The sequence below is a fragment of the Perna viridis genome, chromosome 1, assembly GCF_037379345.1.
Source record: "Perna viridis isolate PV_CMFRI_1.1 ecotype Kerala chromosome 1, ASM3737934v1, whole genome shotgun sequence".
In the NCBI taxonomy this organism is placed as follows: domain Eukaryota; kingdom Metazoa; phylum Mollusca; class Bivalvia; order Mytilida; family Mytilidae; genus Perna; species Perna viridis.
In genome coordinates, this window is record NC_142445.1 from 68,571,319 (window position 1) to 68,587,848 (window position 16,530).

The 16,530-nt window shown below is 32.7% G+C and overlaps 2 protein-coding genes across 3 annotated transcripts; one reads left to right on the forward strand and one right to left on the reverse strand.

Annotated features, from left to right (window-relative positions):
- Positions 1 to 288: 288 nt before the first annotated feature.
- On the forward strand, positions 289 to 6,608 carry LOC148630122 (regucalcin-like). Of its 2 annotated transcripts, XM_088561199.1 has the most exons (7): positions 289 to 430; positions 723 to 882; positions 1,350 to 1,529; positions 2,067 to 2,282; positions 2,771 to 2,911; positions 3,147 to 3,339; positions 3,584 to 6,608. In XM_088561199.1, exons 1-7 carry the CDS (start codon positions 416 to 418, stop codon positions 3,648 to 3,650), a joined length of 972 nt encoding a protein of 323 aa, XP_088417325.1. In that variant the 5' UTR covers positions 289 to 415; the 3' UTR covers positions 3,651 to 6,608. The 2 variants fall into 2 exon arrangements, with proteins under 2 accessions (XP_088417325.1, XP_088417335.1); XM_088561209.1 differs by lacking the exon at positions 3,584 to 6,608 and having other exon boundaries at positions 3,147 to 3,343.
- A 1,580-nt stretch (positions 6,609 to 8,188) lies between these two features.
- On the reverse strand, positions 8,189 to 15,301 carry LOC148630123 (uncharacterized). The gene is made up of 3 exons (XM_088564801.1): positions 15,184 to 15,301; positions 11,210 to 11,286; positions 8,189 to 9,507 (listed from the first exon to the last, which is right to left on the reverse strand). The coding sequence occupies exons 2-3, from the start codon at positions 11,225 to 11,227 to the stop codon at positions 8,389 to 8,391; spliced, it is 1,137 nt and encodes a 378-aa protein (XP_088420927.1). The 5' UTR covers positions 11,228 to 11,286; positions 15,184 to 15,301; the 3' UTR covers positions 8,189 to 8,388.
- Between the last annotated feature and the right edge of the window lie 1,229 nt (positions 15,302 to 16,530).

The following is a 16,530-nucleotide window of genomic DNA, read 5'->3' on the forward strand; positions in this document are numbered from 1 at the left end:
CCGGTACACTAAAGGTTTTGTTTGATGGGCAATCAGTAGTGTCTAAAGTCTAAAAGATATTAAAACAGGAACATATAAGGCCTTTCCCGTTAATACAAAGCCTTAAAAGACACGATTATTTACTTACTAAGTGTAACAGACTTGTATGTCTTAACGTCGTATTTATCAAAGGCTACCGGACATTGACCCAAATACTAGTAGCCGTAAGGACATTCCCCTTTTTATTGTATTTCTGGCTTCTTCCCAGTACACGTAGAATGTCTATAAATAAATCATTGTATAAGTTACTTTAAACGTCGTATTTTAAAACTGAATGTGCAGACTAAGTCAACATTTCTATGCAGTTTCACTATAACTTATTTTACTACACGTCGGATCAATCTGTAACTGGTGGTATACAGCTGCGATACACATAATGATTATAGATAAAGTAGGTTATGTTTATCATTTTAATAACTACAATTTTACTTTTTAAAGCTTTTTTTTTTTTTGTCCTAATTTGATCGAAAATGATTTACATGATTTATTCAATATTGTCCTATACAAACATCGATTTTACCATTTATATGAATTTAGTAGTCTCGCATACACACATATACACGTCTCCTGTTTTGAAACGCATCATATTCATGGCTTGATTTGATCTGTACTAGTGGAAGTAAAAGTTACATTATAACCAACACAGAACCACTAAACATGATATTATTCTATTTTCATTTCAGGATATGCCGATTGAGGTTGTTAGAAAGAACATCTTCAAGACGATAGGTGAAGCCCCTCATTGGGATGCACAGACACAGTCTTTATGCTTTGTTGATATTTTTGGAAAATCTGTGTTTAGATGGAACTCCATCACAAACGAAGAACAAAAAATAGTAATAGGTATAAATACATCAACGGGCTGAAATACTGCTAACAAATAATATATGTTCGATTCTTTATATGGAGATTTAGTAATATTTCAAAATGCTTAGTAGAATCTTTTTAACCGTATATTGATATAAAACCATTGAACATAAATATAACTCAATACACGTATATTCCACTGATAATGCTTTCTTTCAAACGTCAAATGATTTATTTTCACAATGGCTGCAAATTACCACTGCAAATTACACATCTTAAAGACTTAGTATTTAAGATTTTTACTGGTAAAATAAAAGAATTTTTGGATAAAAGCAGATCGACTACTTGTTATATACAGTACCTGTTTAATTCTCTAATGATTTCAGCATGTAATGCATTATTAAATGAATCATCAATGCAGAAAAAGGGTGTCGCTGATGTTAGAAATATCAAAATGTGAGAGAAAAAAATATAGTTTTACTATATAATCCTTTCTTCTTCAGATGATACTGTTGGATTTGTTATCCCATGGCACAGAGGGGGTGTTATTGTTGGTTGTGGAAAACGTTTTGTTCACCTAGATTGGAATTCAGGAAAAGTAACAGTTATAACGGAGGTCGATCAAGGTGTTGATACACAAATAAATGATGGCAAATGTGATGCCAGAGGGCGGATATGGGCAGGTAGGGGTTTATAATTGTAAGACAAGGGGATCATGATAAAAACGACAGATTAGACCAAGAAAAAAGACAAAACACCATAAAAACACAGATTAACTTCAAAAAATACACCCAGAAAGTAAACAGTAAAAGTCCACTGAATTCTACGAGGATGAACCTAGTTCACTGGAAGGATAAAAATTGAAAATGTGATGCTAGGTCTGTGATACATGGAGAATATAGATGAATCAGGATGTTGTTTTGGACAAAGGTTAAAACTTGAATGACAGGTTATGATTTCATTTAACAAGAAGTCATGTCTTGTATTTACTAAATCGCTCTAGTATATTCGCGACGTTTTAAAAAAAAACAAAACACAAACTTGAGAATAAACTGAACTTGCTGGGATTACAGGACAGTCCGGTCTTTTGTTTTCGTATAAAGTAAACTTGTTTAATAATTTGCCGTTAAAAAGAATCAAGATGAAAAATGTTTACAATTAAACGCTAATGATGTCGTATTAACTTATTTAATTATTCGTATGATTGTTTGTCTTTACAGGAACGTTTGGAAAATGCAAAGACTTAGCTTTGGTCCCAAAAGAACAAGGGTCTTTGTTTTGTCTCGACCTTGATGGCTCTGTAAAGAAGCATGTGGATAAAGTTACAATATCCAATGGGATAGCTTGGTCTGCTGACAACAGTATTATGTACTATATTGATTCTGTTCCAGGAATAATTTACAGTTTTGAGTACTATATCGATAGTGGAACTATAAGTACGATGTTAATAGTACTTTAATTTAAATTTTAATTTGATATTATCAAATAAAAAATAGATTGTGAGCATTAAAAAAAAACAAACATACCCCACTCTTCCTGAAAAGATATGTAATATAACATATCCTAGAGAGAAGATTGTGCTCAAGAGAATTCCTCTGGGAAGCGTAATCGTGGGTTTGATTTCCCGGCGAGTCATACCAAAGACCAATCACTATTTCCCCACAAAGCTCACGGCGTATAGGATGTAAAGTGACGACTGGTTGGCTTGGATTGTAAATCCGAGCTGGGTAACATACCTACCTGCTAGCTACTACTTTCGTGAGATAGCACAGTAAAAATGCAGCTCTGCATGTCGGACTAGAACAAAGCAGGTTCTTTTAGATTTGTCAAACGGTCTCTGTCTTAGGACGTTGAACCACAATTAATCTATACTATTTCGGAAAACTTTGGTAAAAAGTTATTATGATTGCTTTGCCTTTTTCAGACAATAGGAAAACAGTTATGGCATTCGAGATTGGCCCATTCGGAACACCATTCCCCGATGGGATGACAATAGATACAGATGGAATGTTATGGGTAGCATGCTTCTTTGGGGGTACAGTTGTCAGAATCAACCCGAATACAGGTTTGTCTAATTTCCTATATTACCACTGGATCAAAGTTACGCATATTTGTTTCTCTTAAATACAAATGTGATGTGTTGTGACACTTGCCGTACGAGGTTTTGCTGATCACTAATATTATGACATTTCAATCCCAATACTTAAAAATAAATATTGCAACTTCATTTCCATCTGTACGTCCTGTGATTATATTTATTAGAGTTTTCTTTTTCAAATTCTTTGTTTTTATATTGACAGGAAAACAGATAAGGACTATAACGATGCCCGCGCAAAGAATAACGTCATGTTGTTTTGGGGGCAAAAGCTTTGATGAGCTCTTTGTCACTTGCTGTAGTGATGAAAAAGAAGAAGAAAACTTTCCTCTTACCGGTTCTTTGTTCAAGGTAACTGGACTCGGAGTTAAAGGACATCCAGCTAATGTGTACAAAGGGTAAATATTCATTTGCAGTACATTTTGTGACCGATTACGGGGTTTTATGTTAAGATACGTTGTGCTGTTTATATTTGTTTCGTCAATATAACTAACTTGATCATGGCGACTAAAGGCAAAAACTACTGATTGGTATAGCCTCAATAAAAGAGGTATTTAACTTCAGAATACACCACGCATTTTCACCTTTTATTTGTATTCTATTGGTTGGAATAACAGTTATCTTATCGAATTTATTTTTTAGACGTATCACATTTGAATCTGGAGACCACCGTTCCGATCAATCAGTTGAACTGATGGCAACATGGTAGACCCATATATGTTTAAGGCTTCCCGGTGAATCTCTGTTGCAATGTTGTAACAATCAAAACATGTTCTTGTTAAGAAGATAATGAATGCTGTATATGACCACGCTATATGTATATAAAATTGAATTAAGTTATGTTGAAAATGCCGACAACAGCATGTTCTCCCTGTTTTGTTTTCCAATCATTATAAAGCTTGCTTGCTTGCACTAAACAGTCATATTTCACTGATATATACTAAAGTTCCAATTTATTTCCACATAATTTTCGTTATCTTTTATTCAAATTATTATCTGATATTTTGCGGAGTTTTAAAATCTAGTAGGCGATCTATTAATTGTCTTCTAAGTCGACACCACCTTTTTGTGATCAAAATCAATTTTGTGTCACCAAAGTCAATTCTGTGTCACCAAAGTCAATTCTGTGTCACAAAATTCAATTTTGTGAGATAAATTCCGGAGCACCTGATACCTAATGGTAATGTCACTTACGTTTTTTGTTTTGTTTTGTTATGTTTTTGTTTTTGTTATTTTTTTGGGGGGGAGGTTTCATATTGCAAGTATTTTGGCTTTTATTTTGTGTCTTTTTTCAGCTTTTATATATAATTTATTATATTCTGTTTGTTACATTGTGTATGTATATTTTTGACGCTTTGATGTAAATTTCTTTCATGGCCAAAAACAGTTTTAATTTGTACTTAGAACACATAGTACACGTTGTAATACTACAGCTGATGGCTTCTAACGTCCATCGTCTACTACCAGTATGACAACCAGTTAAGATAGTGGAATATTAGGATGCAAGATATTCCTTTTTGTAATAAAATGAATGATTTTCAATGGAAAATAATTCCTTAATTAAACATATAGAGTAGAAAATCTCTTAATAGATTCCTAATTTCTTTGAAATAATGTGGTATAGGCTAAAAACCACTAATTCCACTTCCCATAGGCTTCTATGCTAATTTCACAATATTCAATGGCTTCTCTGGACTTTACCTTAACTTTAACCTGCAGATGACTATATATCAGCATGATTCTACATATGTCAGCTCACAATCCTCAGAATGGCATGTGGGGTTAGCAGACTTGCAGTGCAGTACTGGTCACCGGAAGTGAAGGGTCTATAAATAGCATGGGAAATCCCAGTGTTTTCACATGATAGGGGTATATTTAAAAATCATTATGGAGATTAGGCTTCACATCACAAGAAGCAAAATGCACCTATAAAATGTACAGAAATGTTTTTCCTTTCAGAAACTGTTTAAATATTTTAAATAAGATGAGAACTTTTTTCACAGCACTATGAGGAACAGGGGTAATTTCTGCGTAGGACTATTTTTGCGTACGTTCCAAATGCTCATTGGTTGAATTGGTGGTCTGTAACCTAAAGAGTCACTTTTTGTCTTAGAAAAAATAAATAACTATACAGGTATCTTCCTACACACATACTGAATGCATTTGCAAAGTTTCAGTGAAATGTGACAAGCACTTTCTTAAATATTTGATTTTTAAATATAGGGTAACCAAGTTGTGCGAGCAAAAAAGTGAAAATATTCTACCATACTGAAATGCATTAAATATTTGCAAAGAACTTTTTCTGACTTTTCAAATAAAAAATATCAATCACAACTTGTTTTTTAACAATATTAATGAAGAAATAGTTTTAAAAGTAATCATTTTCTGAGAAATTGGTCTATTTTTAAAAATTTATTTCTGACATGCCTCCCCCTTTTTCTTGATCACATGTCAAAAATCCTAAATCTTTAAATTTTCACAAAAGGTGATATATTTGGCTTTAAATTTGTAAATACAGTGTTTTCACATTAAAACATGACCAGTAAAGGGCACCTAAAGCAAAAAAAGTGCTCAATAATGGATTTTCCATGTTGCCATAGGAGAATGCTTATATGGCCTTAACTGCAGTAATGAAAGTGAGGTTTTCCTCAATTCTAACCTAATTTTTGCTCAAATCTACACAAAACTTGATTTCAAGTGCTTATTACTACCATATTTAGGTAAATATAGCCCTCAAAGTTTAATATTTGATATTTTTACTAAATTTTCTACACTTTTTACAAGATAGGACATAAAAATCAGCCAAAAAGACCAATTTTCCATAATTTGGACCTATAACTTAAAAAAATGCATATTTTGAAGGATTTTTGTAGTGTATTCCTCTCATGGCAAAGTTAACAAGATCTTCAAGTAGTTTAAAGCTATTTCAAGAAACTTTTCATTTTGCCATGGCTTCATCTTAAGGCTAAAAGCCACTAATTCCACTTCCCATAGGCTTCTATGCTAATTTCACAATATTCAATGGCTTCTCTGGACTTTACCTTAACTTTAACCTGCAGATGACTATATATCAGCATGATTCTACATATGTCAGCTCACAATCCTCAGAATGGCATGTGGGGTTAGCAGACTTGCAGTGCAGTACTGGTCACCGGAAGTGAAGGGTCTATAAATAGCATGGGAAATCCCAGTGTTTTCACATGATAGGGGTATATTTAAAAATCATTATGGAGATTAGGCTTCACATCACAAGAAGCAAAATGCACCTATAAAATGTACAGAAATGTTTTTCCTTTCAGAAACTGTTTAAATATTTTAAATAAGATGAGAACTTTTTTCACAGCACTATGAGGAACAGGGGTAATTTCTGCGTAGGACTATTTTTGCGTACGTTCCAAATGCTCATTGGTTGAATTGGTGGTCTGTAACCTAAAGAGTCACTTTTTGTCTTAGAAAAAATAAATAACTATACAGGTATCTTCCTACACACATACTGAATGCATTTGCAAAGTTTCAGTGAAATGTGACAAGCACTTTCTTAAATATTTGATTTTTAAATATAGGGTAACCAAGTTGTGCGAGCAAAAAAGTGAAAATATTCTACCATACTGAAATGCATTAAATATTTGCAAAGAACTTTTTCTGACTTTTCAAATAAAAAATATCAATCACAACTTGTTTTTTAACAATATTAATGAAGAAATAGTTTTAAAAGTAATCATTTTCTGAGAAATTGGTCTATTTTTAAAAATTTATTTCTGACATGCCTCCCCCTTTTTCTTGATCACATGTCAAAAATCCTAAATCTTTAAATTTTCACAAAAGGTGATATATTTGGCTTTAAATTTGTAAATACAGTGTTTTCACATTAAAACATGACCAGTAAAGGGCACCTAAAGCAAAAAAAGTGCTCAATAATGGATTTTCCATGTTGCCATAGGAGAATGCTTATATGGCCTTAACTGCAGTAATGAAAGTGAGGTTTTCCTCAATTCTAACCTAATTTTTGCTCAAATCTACACAAAACTTGATTTCAAGTGCTTATTACTACCATATTTAGGTAAATATAGCCCTCAAAGTTTAATATTTGATATTTTTACTAAATTTTCTACACTTTTTACAAGATAGGACATAAAAATCAGCCAAAAAGACCAATTTTCCATAATTTGGACCTATAACTTAAAAAAATGCATATTTTGAAGGATTTTTGTAGTGTATTCCTCTCATGGCAAAGTTAACAAGATCTTCAAGTAGTTTAAAGCTATTTCAAGAAACTTTTCATTTTGCCATGGCTTCATCTTAAGGCTAAAAACCACTAATTCCACTTCCCATAGGCTTCTATGCTAATTTCACAATATTCAATGGCTTCTCTGGACTTTACCTTAACTTTAACCTGCAGATGACTATATATCAGCATGATTCTACATATGTCAGCTCACAATCCTCAGAATGGCATGTGGGGTTAGCAGACTTGCAGTGCAGTACTGGTCACCGGAAGTGAAGGGTCTATAAATAGCATGGGAAATCCCAGTGTTTTCACAAGATAGGGGTATATTTAAAAATCATTATGGAGATTAGGCTTCACATCACAAGAAGCAAAATGCACCTATAAAATGTACAGAAATGTTTTTCCTTTCAGAAACTGTTTAAATATTTTAAATAAGATGAGAACTTTTTTCACAGCACTATGAGGAACAGGGGTAATTTCTGCGTAGGACTATTTTTGCGTACGTTCCAAATGCTCATTGGTTGAATTGGTGGTCTGTAACCTATAATATATTAAAAAGCTGCTAACCTTTGAAAAGTAGACCAACGGAATTATATCCAAAGAGGATCAATGACTAAAGATAATATTGTTAAAAGGGACAGTAGCAGAATGCAGAACAATAAAAAAAAAACAGCAAAATTTATTTTAGTACATCAAAATAAAATGGGTTTGACAAATTCAGTTCACTGATACTGATGATTCTAGATAATAAAATGATAACATGAAATGAAATTAATTCAAAAGACAAGCTTGTATGCAGGCCGAGACTATTGCAAGTAAAACATTTCATTATCATAATACAGTAAAGTACAAATATGTATCTACTCTTTAAGCGTCAAAGCCATTAAGCAATGTTTTGTCTATATTTCAAATATTAGAGTTAATAAAATTAAAAGAAAGTATGGCTTCTATTCTTTTACTAGAACATGTAGTACACAGTCGGTTATAGTTTAGATTCGTTTTATTGAGCCGATTATATTTTGAGAGGGTTTGGCTGGCAAATTCTAAATGCCCTTGTTTGTTTAAATCATTAATGAATTGTGATACAATGTTTGATACAAGAAATCACTACATACATCCAGTAATTAGTGTAGATCGGCTAAAAAATAAGTAACAGCATTAAAACTGTAAAATCGGATTTTTTTTTCTGACATGTTCTAATTGTTAAAAAGTTCCAATTTTATTTAAAATTGTTTGAATGTTTTTGGGTTTCTGATGACAATCTTAGCTCTAAAGTCTTTGATATCGATTGTCCACACTTTGGTTTTGTTTTGGGTTTTACCACCAGAAATTCACAGAGCCTTTGTTTTATAGATGTTCTAATGTATTTTAACCCCAAAACTAAAATGAAAGGATTAACCCCAAAGATAAAAAATTCAACTGACATTCCAACAATTCGCACAATATCCTGATCTTCCCAAAAGCAGAAAGAATTTATAATTAAATGGGCTATTTTGATTGGACAGAATACAGCTACCATGCTGATCAAGGTCAGTGACGCTGCACGTGTCTGACGCTTCTGAACTGCTGACCTTAAAGCTCTAGATTGTCTGGATTTTATCCTCATGATAATATCTGCTGATAAGTACAAGGCTATAACGAGTATCAATACGAAACAAAATTCAATTAAATAATATTTCTGGTATTTTGTAAACGTTGAACTTACACATGTACGCACATCTAAAAAATAAATAACTATCTCGATCAAGGCAAAGCCGACCCAAATTCCTACAGATGTATACCTTACCTTGCTAACTGTCAAATGGACCATTGAATTCAAAGGAAACGTGATCAAATACACTCGGATAGCTGCTATAAGTGACAGATGCACCATCGTTATTTGACGAAGACATATATTTACATGTACCAACCAACCACATTTCTCAGAAGAAGACTCATCTATATTAAACGGGTTATTTAACATACATGTTGCCGGTCCATTAAATAACTGAGTTATATATATCATTGAAACAATTGACAGACTCCTTAGTGCATAAAAAGTTGGAGTCCTCAACGTTTTCTCTACTGTGATGATAAATATTACCAAACTATTAGAAATGTAACACATGACGGTTAATGACAATATAGTTAAGAAGAAGACCCAGTGTAGTGCTGGTTTTTCCTTGATGTAGTCGCAGGGGGATGGCCAATATTCGGAGTTATTACCAGTAGGTATATCATCCCCGTACATATCAGACATCGAGTAATGTTCTGGTTCTTTATAGCCTGGGTAGTCTTGATAACTTGATTGGATGAAGTTACACGTCTGACTGTAGACATTTGTCCCCTCAGAAGTACCCTGGAACATTTATAATACAATTCAAGAACAATGAATCGAAGATTTTTGTTTTTGTTTTATAAGATGTCGTTACTGTTATCTCTGCACATCATTGTTTGTTCTTGTTTTTGCATTTAACGTTTTCGTTATGAATTTCTGCTATATTACGCCTATACAATATCATCACCTTTGAAGTCTGAACATTTGTCAAATAACTTTTATACCCAGCGCTAGAATGTACGCGGACGGGGACATATAAATACCAGGGTCCGTCCATCCGTCCGGTCATACTTGTGGGCGCAACTCCTCGGAAACTGCTTGGGGGATTTTGTTCAAATTTTGTAGAATTGTTGGTCACCTATAGTAGTTAATCATATTGCACCGCAATTTTTACAAGAGTTATGGGATTCTGTGGAATATGAACATGCTACACTATAGGAACAGTCCTCGGATACCACTTAACAGATTTTGTTCAAATTTTGTATGAATGTTAGTTACCATTTGTATTTGGTCATTTGCGCCGTAATTTTGATTCGACAAATTTTACAAGAGTTACGAGACTTTGTTGAATTTGTACATACTACACTATAGGAACACTTTGTGGACGTAACTCCTCGGATACCGCTCATCGGATTTTTATTAAATTTAAAGCTGTTTTAATTGCCAAATTTGTACAGCTGTGATTCTACTGAATTTTGCTGAATATTGTGAAAACAACGCTTTTTAATCAAAGAAGATCGATAGCTCTAATCTAATTATTTTTCAATAATTTTGTAATATTACTAAATCAGGAATTTGTAATATCAAAAAACTATGTTTTCTAATATTACAAAATAAGTGTTTTCTGATATTAAAAAAAATGATTTTTTAATATCACAAATTTATTTTCTAATATTTCAAATTCATTTTCTAATATTACAAATTGGATTTCTAATATACCAAAACCCTTTTTTAATATTAAGACTTTTGCACATGGCGGGTGACATATGGCTACGAGTTGCTTGTTAATTCATTTATATTTTTTTAACTTGTTCTGTGTGTCGGCAAAATATACCGGAGCATTAAAATAGAGCGTCAATACAGAGACGTTTGACATACACAATGTCGACAACAGAATAAAATAGAGCGATAGAGCGACAATACAGAGACGATCGACATACACTATGTCGACAACAGAATAACATAGAGCGACGATACAGAGACGATCGACATACACAATGTCGACAACAGAATAAAATACAATTACATATAAAAATAAGATAAAGAAAGCAAGTCAGCACACAAAAAAAACTAAAGCACTTGAAAGGAAAAAAAAACGAGAGTGACATCAGGTGTTCCAGAAATGGGTAACCATATCCTGATCCGCCACCAACCCAGTCATATTATTAGGTAATACTATACGGTTAGGTAAATTCTGAAAATGTGGTCTCATTTAGTTAAAATAAAGCAGTTTTGAGGCAGTCCACACAGAAATTCCAAGTATTTTTTTTTTTCATAAAAAAGTACATATATTCTTATCCTTGGTGCGTCTCTTTCTGAGGAACCCAGGTTGGCACCCCTCCTTTTCAAAGTCTCTGAATCACATGCACGAAAGTAACGGGTTAACAGTGAAATGTATATAACATATGTTTTATCTCCGAAAAAGCTCTGTCAGCTTAAGTAATAATATTATCTTAAATTAATCTGTTATATCAATTTTAAACCAAAACTTTTAAAGACCTACCAACTCAGTCCCGGACATACTCTTATCGCTCCAAATGCAATACTGATTTAATAAGCTTGACAACAGTCTTGATTACTCTGAAAAAGAGAGCATCTGCAGTAACAATTTATGGAAAGTTTTTTGTTTATATTTAAGTAATGTTCCTTATTTTGAACATGTTATGAGAAATAACCTGGTTTGCGGCAGTTTAACACATGCCTTACCAGGTCATTTCGTATAACTTGTTGAAAATAAGAAACTTTCTTTAAATATATTAAATTTCTATTTTACATAACAGTTGTCCTTTCCATATTAAGATATGTACTTTTGAGTAAATCATACATTTATCTCCCACTAAAACCAACCAAATCGAACAAAAAAATCAAGAATGATAACTCTTACAAAAAGCTAATTTCATGTACAATCTATATAAATTTTATATCAAAAGCGCAACACCCAAATGAAAAACTTTGACTGGTTATGTAGTCTGTAACTGATTCTGAATAAGAAATAAAAGTGAATTCGGTGGGTTTTTTGACATGCATGAATCACCTCCTGTTTGATTTTTATGAAGACCGCTACTTAAATCCAAATATTTGGAATAGGTTCCTTATCAAAATGGTATTTTGTTTGAAATTATTTGAAACGCGGAGTGCGGGACGCGATTGATGTTAACTAATGACATGAAAGTACCAAGAAAATTTTATGAAATAACTTAATTGGTTTGCATAAAGGGAATCAACCAATCAGAAAGCTTTTTAAAATCAAATCAAATGTAAACAACGTCCTGTTCGTATTAATTATGTAATTTTGACTCAGTGCTGTTTGGTCTTCTGTTAAAAAATGTACCTTTTAACAAATAAGTGTCCTGCTCTCATAAACAGTTATAATGATACTCTTGAAGACTTTTTAAAAACCTATTTATTCGATAGATTTAGTTTTTAGTACTTCTTGCATACAAATAATTCTCCGATTTATATCTTCTTATATCATTATGATGATGAGAGGTTACTCCTTGAAATACTTGTACTGATTGATATTATTGTATTAGAATCTAAGTATACTAACTCTTTACAATTAAACGCAACAAAAACTCTATGACGTTGGGTACGTTTTTGGTGTCACATTCGACTGAACCGGGGCTGGTTACGAAAACTTAAATGTTGCTATTAGAATACGGAGTTATCAAAGGCGATATAGATATTAAAATGTTCGAAAATGGTTGCTGTTTTAGGATTATAATCATAAATATTTGAAAGATCCCATTAATTGTGGAGGGAAAGCACTATTCGATCACAAAACGGCCATTTTCATATGTGGACGGGTAATATTACGAAATGCTTGCTTCCCATTTCACCAATATATCTAAGTCGTTTCTTGGCGTATTTTGATAAAACAAACTTTTTTGGAAAGAGCAGTTTGTGCTGCAGATGATGTCATATTTTTCATGACGTAATGATAAGATCAAAGCGTATTACAATATCACAAATATATCCCCTTTGATGTGGACATTGTAAAAATGGAAAGAAATCGATTTGAAGACAAAATGTTAAGACATTTTTTTTAAGTTATGCAAACAGCTTTTTTTAAATCGGAACTTTTATTAACTATATTGACAATATATTACATAACCCCAATGAAAAAATATATAAAATGCTAGTCTTTTTGTTAAAAGCCCTTTTGTCCGTATTTCAATTATGTCACAAATCTTAATTTTTTCGACGTTGGCCATTGGCTACTTTCTTGCTTACGGTTGTAAAATATAACAACGAATAGTATTTTTATCAAAGTTTATTCGCGCTCAAAGGACTGTTTAAATATTCAGAATATCATGTTTATTCTAAACAATAATGAGTTTTATTGTCTATTAGTAGATAAATACGCACATATGTTGTGATGTCACGTTGTCTTTTTCACGATGTTTTCTACGCGTTGCGTGCTACCCAGTCTTTATCAAAAGCTTTTTTCGTTAGCTTTGAGTGAACCGATGACTATGATATTGTGAGTTTTACATGTATATATGCTACAGATAGTATATTCTAAAAATAATGGTACTTGGTTGAACATGTATCTTAGCGCAGCATTTTGTCTGTGTCTAACCAAAATGTCACAAGATCTGAAATTTGTATATTTTATTTATTTACGCGTACACCATGCGAAATTCGAACGAATTGTTCAAAAAGGCAAATAGTGTTGAATCGATTTTTTCATATACTTAAAGATGTATTCATTCTCCTCTATGGTTTTATCATTTCATTTTTTTCTTTGGCTTAGATATAACCCATTTGTTAACAAAAATGTCACGAAGCGCATTTTTGACGTTTCCAAAGTAACGTTCTGTTTTGCGACGTAAAAACTCTTAACGTCAATTTTAAAAACAATAAAAAGTATTAAAAAGTTACGATACTAGATTAAATTAATACGACTGTGGGTGAAATGAATAAAGAAATACGATTTTAGCGAATCTAATAAAATCAGGAAAGAAATGTTGAAAAGAAAACAGGAAAGAGGAAGCTCCTCCCCCACCCCTCTTGCGCGCACTCCTGTCTGTCCATATGTAATGATGTCCTGGTGAAATTGGGATCAGCGTGTCTGCATCAAAGTATTTTGAAATGTGCGGACACTCGCTTGCTCATTCGCTAGTGAAATATTGTAAAATCAACGTATTTGATGATCGTCTTAATTACATTGTACCTCTTGACAATTATTTTAGCTGTAAAATATTATAAGCTGTGCAAATATTCCAAAAATATTTTTTTTTGATTTTTTTTTCAAATCGGACCAAAACAAAAAATGATTTATTCTGGTGTGGCCTTTTTGACCCCTTATAACTCGAAAACCGTAAGAGATATCCGAAATCTGATTGAAAAATGCAGGCTGTATTATTAATGAGGAATCCAATGAAGAATCCAATGGAATAAAAAAAAACCGAAAAAAAGTTATGAAAATGTTTTTAGGCGTTGCTCAACTTTGACCCCCTATAACACATAAAATGTGCTGCACATTTGCTTACCCGAATTAAATAAAGAACACATTAAAACAGAATAATTAAAATCGAAAAAAAAACAATCTACATGGGTTTTAATAAAACACGTATTTTTACCCTTTTTGGGCCCTTTTCCTAAAGCGGCAGGGGCAACAAAGTCCAAATTAAATAGGAATCTTCTTAGTTGTTGGTAGAATCATATCAACATTTCAGAACAATTCGTCAACCACAACTAAAGTTATCGCACGGAAACGAAGTGTCCCCACACGACGACGTCGCCGCCGACCACGACGACTGCGCTATAACATTATACGACCGGAAGTTTTTTTTTGTTTTTTTGTTTTTGTCGTATAATAAAAACGGGAGATTTCGCTTCCAAATTTCTCAACGAGGGAGCTTTGCAAAGGTTTTGTTTTCTCGAAATGTTTAGCAACAGACCTTAGAATTCAGAAACGAGTACATGTATTCGGAAATATCACATCACATCAGCATTAGAGATATAAAACCAAATAGGAAAGAAATTAGTTCACTTTATACGCTTCCACAATTTGATTTCCGGGGGGGGGGGGTTACTGACTTTTTTGCTTGTAGGTTTGTTGGCTATCTGTTTTAGTGAGGTTGTTTTACTTTTTTTTAGCGCAAATTTGTTTTAATTCCTTACATTTTTCTCATAGGATAAAATTTCCTTCAATTCATTTTTAAAAGGTTGATGCCAAACTATTTACCATATCAGGATGTAATCTGGTCATTTCAATTGACCAAAACGTACGAAAAATTGATATCGAATCGGATAATTAAATAATAAAACATGTCATGTGTGTTATTTTATGTAAAAAATTAAATAAGCACACTTCTTTTTACATGTAACAATTATAGAACGATGTACGTCGCAATACAAAAAAGACGTCGAAATTTTGCCGATTTCGACGTTACCAAATATGACACCAAAACCGTCCGCTACGTCTATCTAAACATAGTTAGCACGACAAGCATAATAAAGTGTACTTACCAAAAGTTTTTGGTCATCAAATGTTGGAATATTGGAGCGCTACATTATTGTACTACTGGCCATCAATTGTTGGAATATTAGTTCGCTACGTATTTATACTACTAGTTAACGTGATAGCAAAATTGGTTAAGGTTGTTTGGAAACTTTGAATCATTCGGTGTAGAATTAAAACATACAATTAAGTCGATTTATTTCCATATGTTTACCGATACTTCTTCAAATTGCAATACTTAATTGCGGTACATATTATAATTTACGTCAGCTAATTGCTTTCGGGCAATGTGATAGGAAATTTTATACAGCGTCTCGGCAAACAACATTAAAAAAAACGTGATAAAGCTGTATTCGACATTTAAGGAAACTTTTGAAACCTTATCCAATAAATCTGTACTCCCTTGAGGACTATTGAAATGAAATTGAAATTAAAAATGTATTATGAAGGCGAAAATCGAACTATTTTAAAGAGAAATAAAAGGAACCAAAATTCAAGCGATAATCAAAAGAAACTGACATGGTGAACAATCGTTCTTACTTCGTTGTTGCATTTTTTCATTAAAAATTTTAAATGTTTAAATTCTACATGTAAATAAGCGAGTACATTACAGTAGCACATTTGTTTGTTTTGTTGGTTTTTATGCAGTTTTGTTGTGGTTGCTTTGTTTTTCTCTTCTGAGTTTTTGTTTTATCCTTGTTCTTTTTGTTTCTAATCAAATATTTCTTTTCCAGAAGAACAATGAGACTACATTTTTCTCTGACATTTGTCCCTGGGTTACATTCTTCTGATTACCCTATAACATTGGTTCCCTTGATTATTCTTAAAGAAATTTGATGAGTATACAACTAGTCAGCTATTATTTGCGTACTGCTCTTTTGTTTTAGCTAAACGTGTCATGTTTTCAGTCTCCAGTAATAAAATTATTGTCTGGGGGTAATTTCGTTGAAAGTCCAGTTTTTCACCTATAAACTCTACGTCTTGTCCTGTGCAAAATACAAAACTCTGTTGTCTAGTGTGCAAACACTGCAATTTCTGGTCTTCCTCTATTCCAAGCCAAAAATAGCTAGTCAACTGAACTAAATTTATAAGGTCTTGGTAGATGCTTTTTTACGGCTTTCTACTGTGCAGAGCTATCATCTTAGGGTATTCTCAAACTCTCAAGTCTTTCTATGCTGTCTGATTTAAATGTTCAAATATCAGTGTTTTATTCCACTGTCTCCTCCCCAGTAAAATATTACAACTGTTTGTTCTGATATTTCCAATGTTGTCTCTATCGTTTTACCTGTATTTTTAGAACAATTCCTGTCAAAAAGTTTAGTATTCAGTCTGTCTTCGGGTCGAAGTTTTTAATG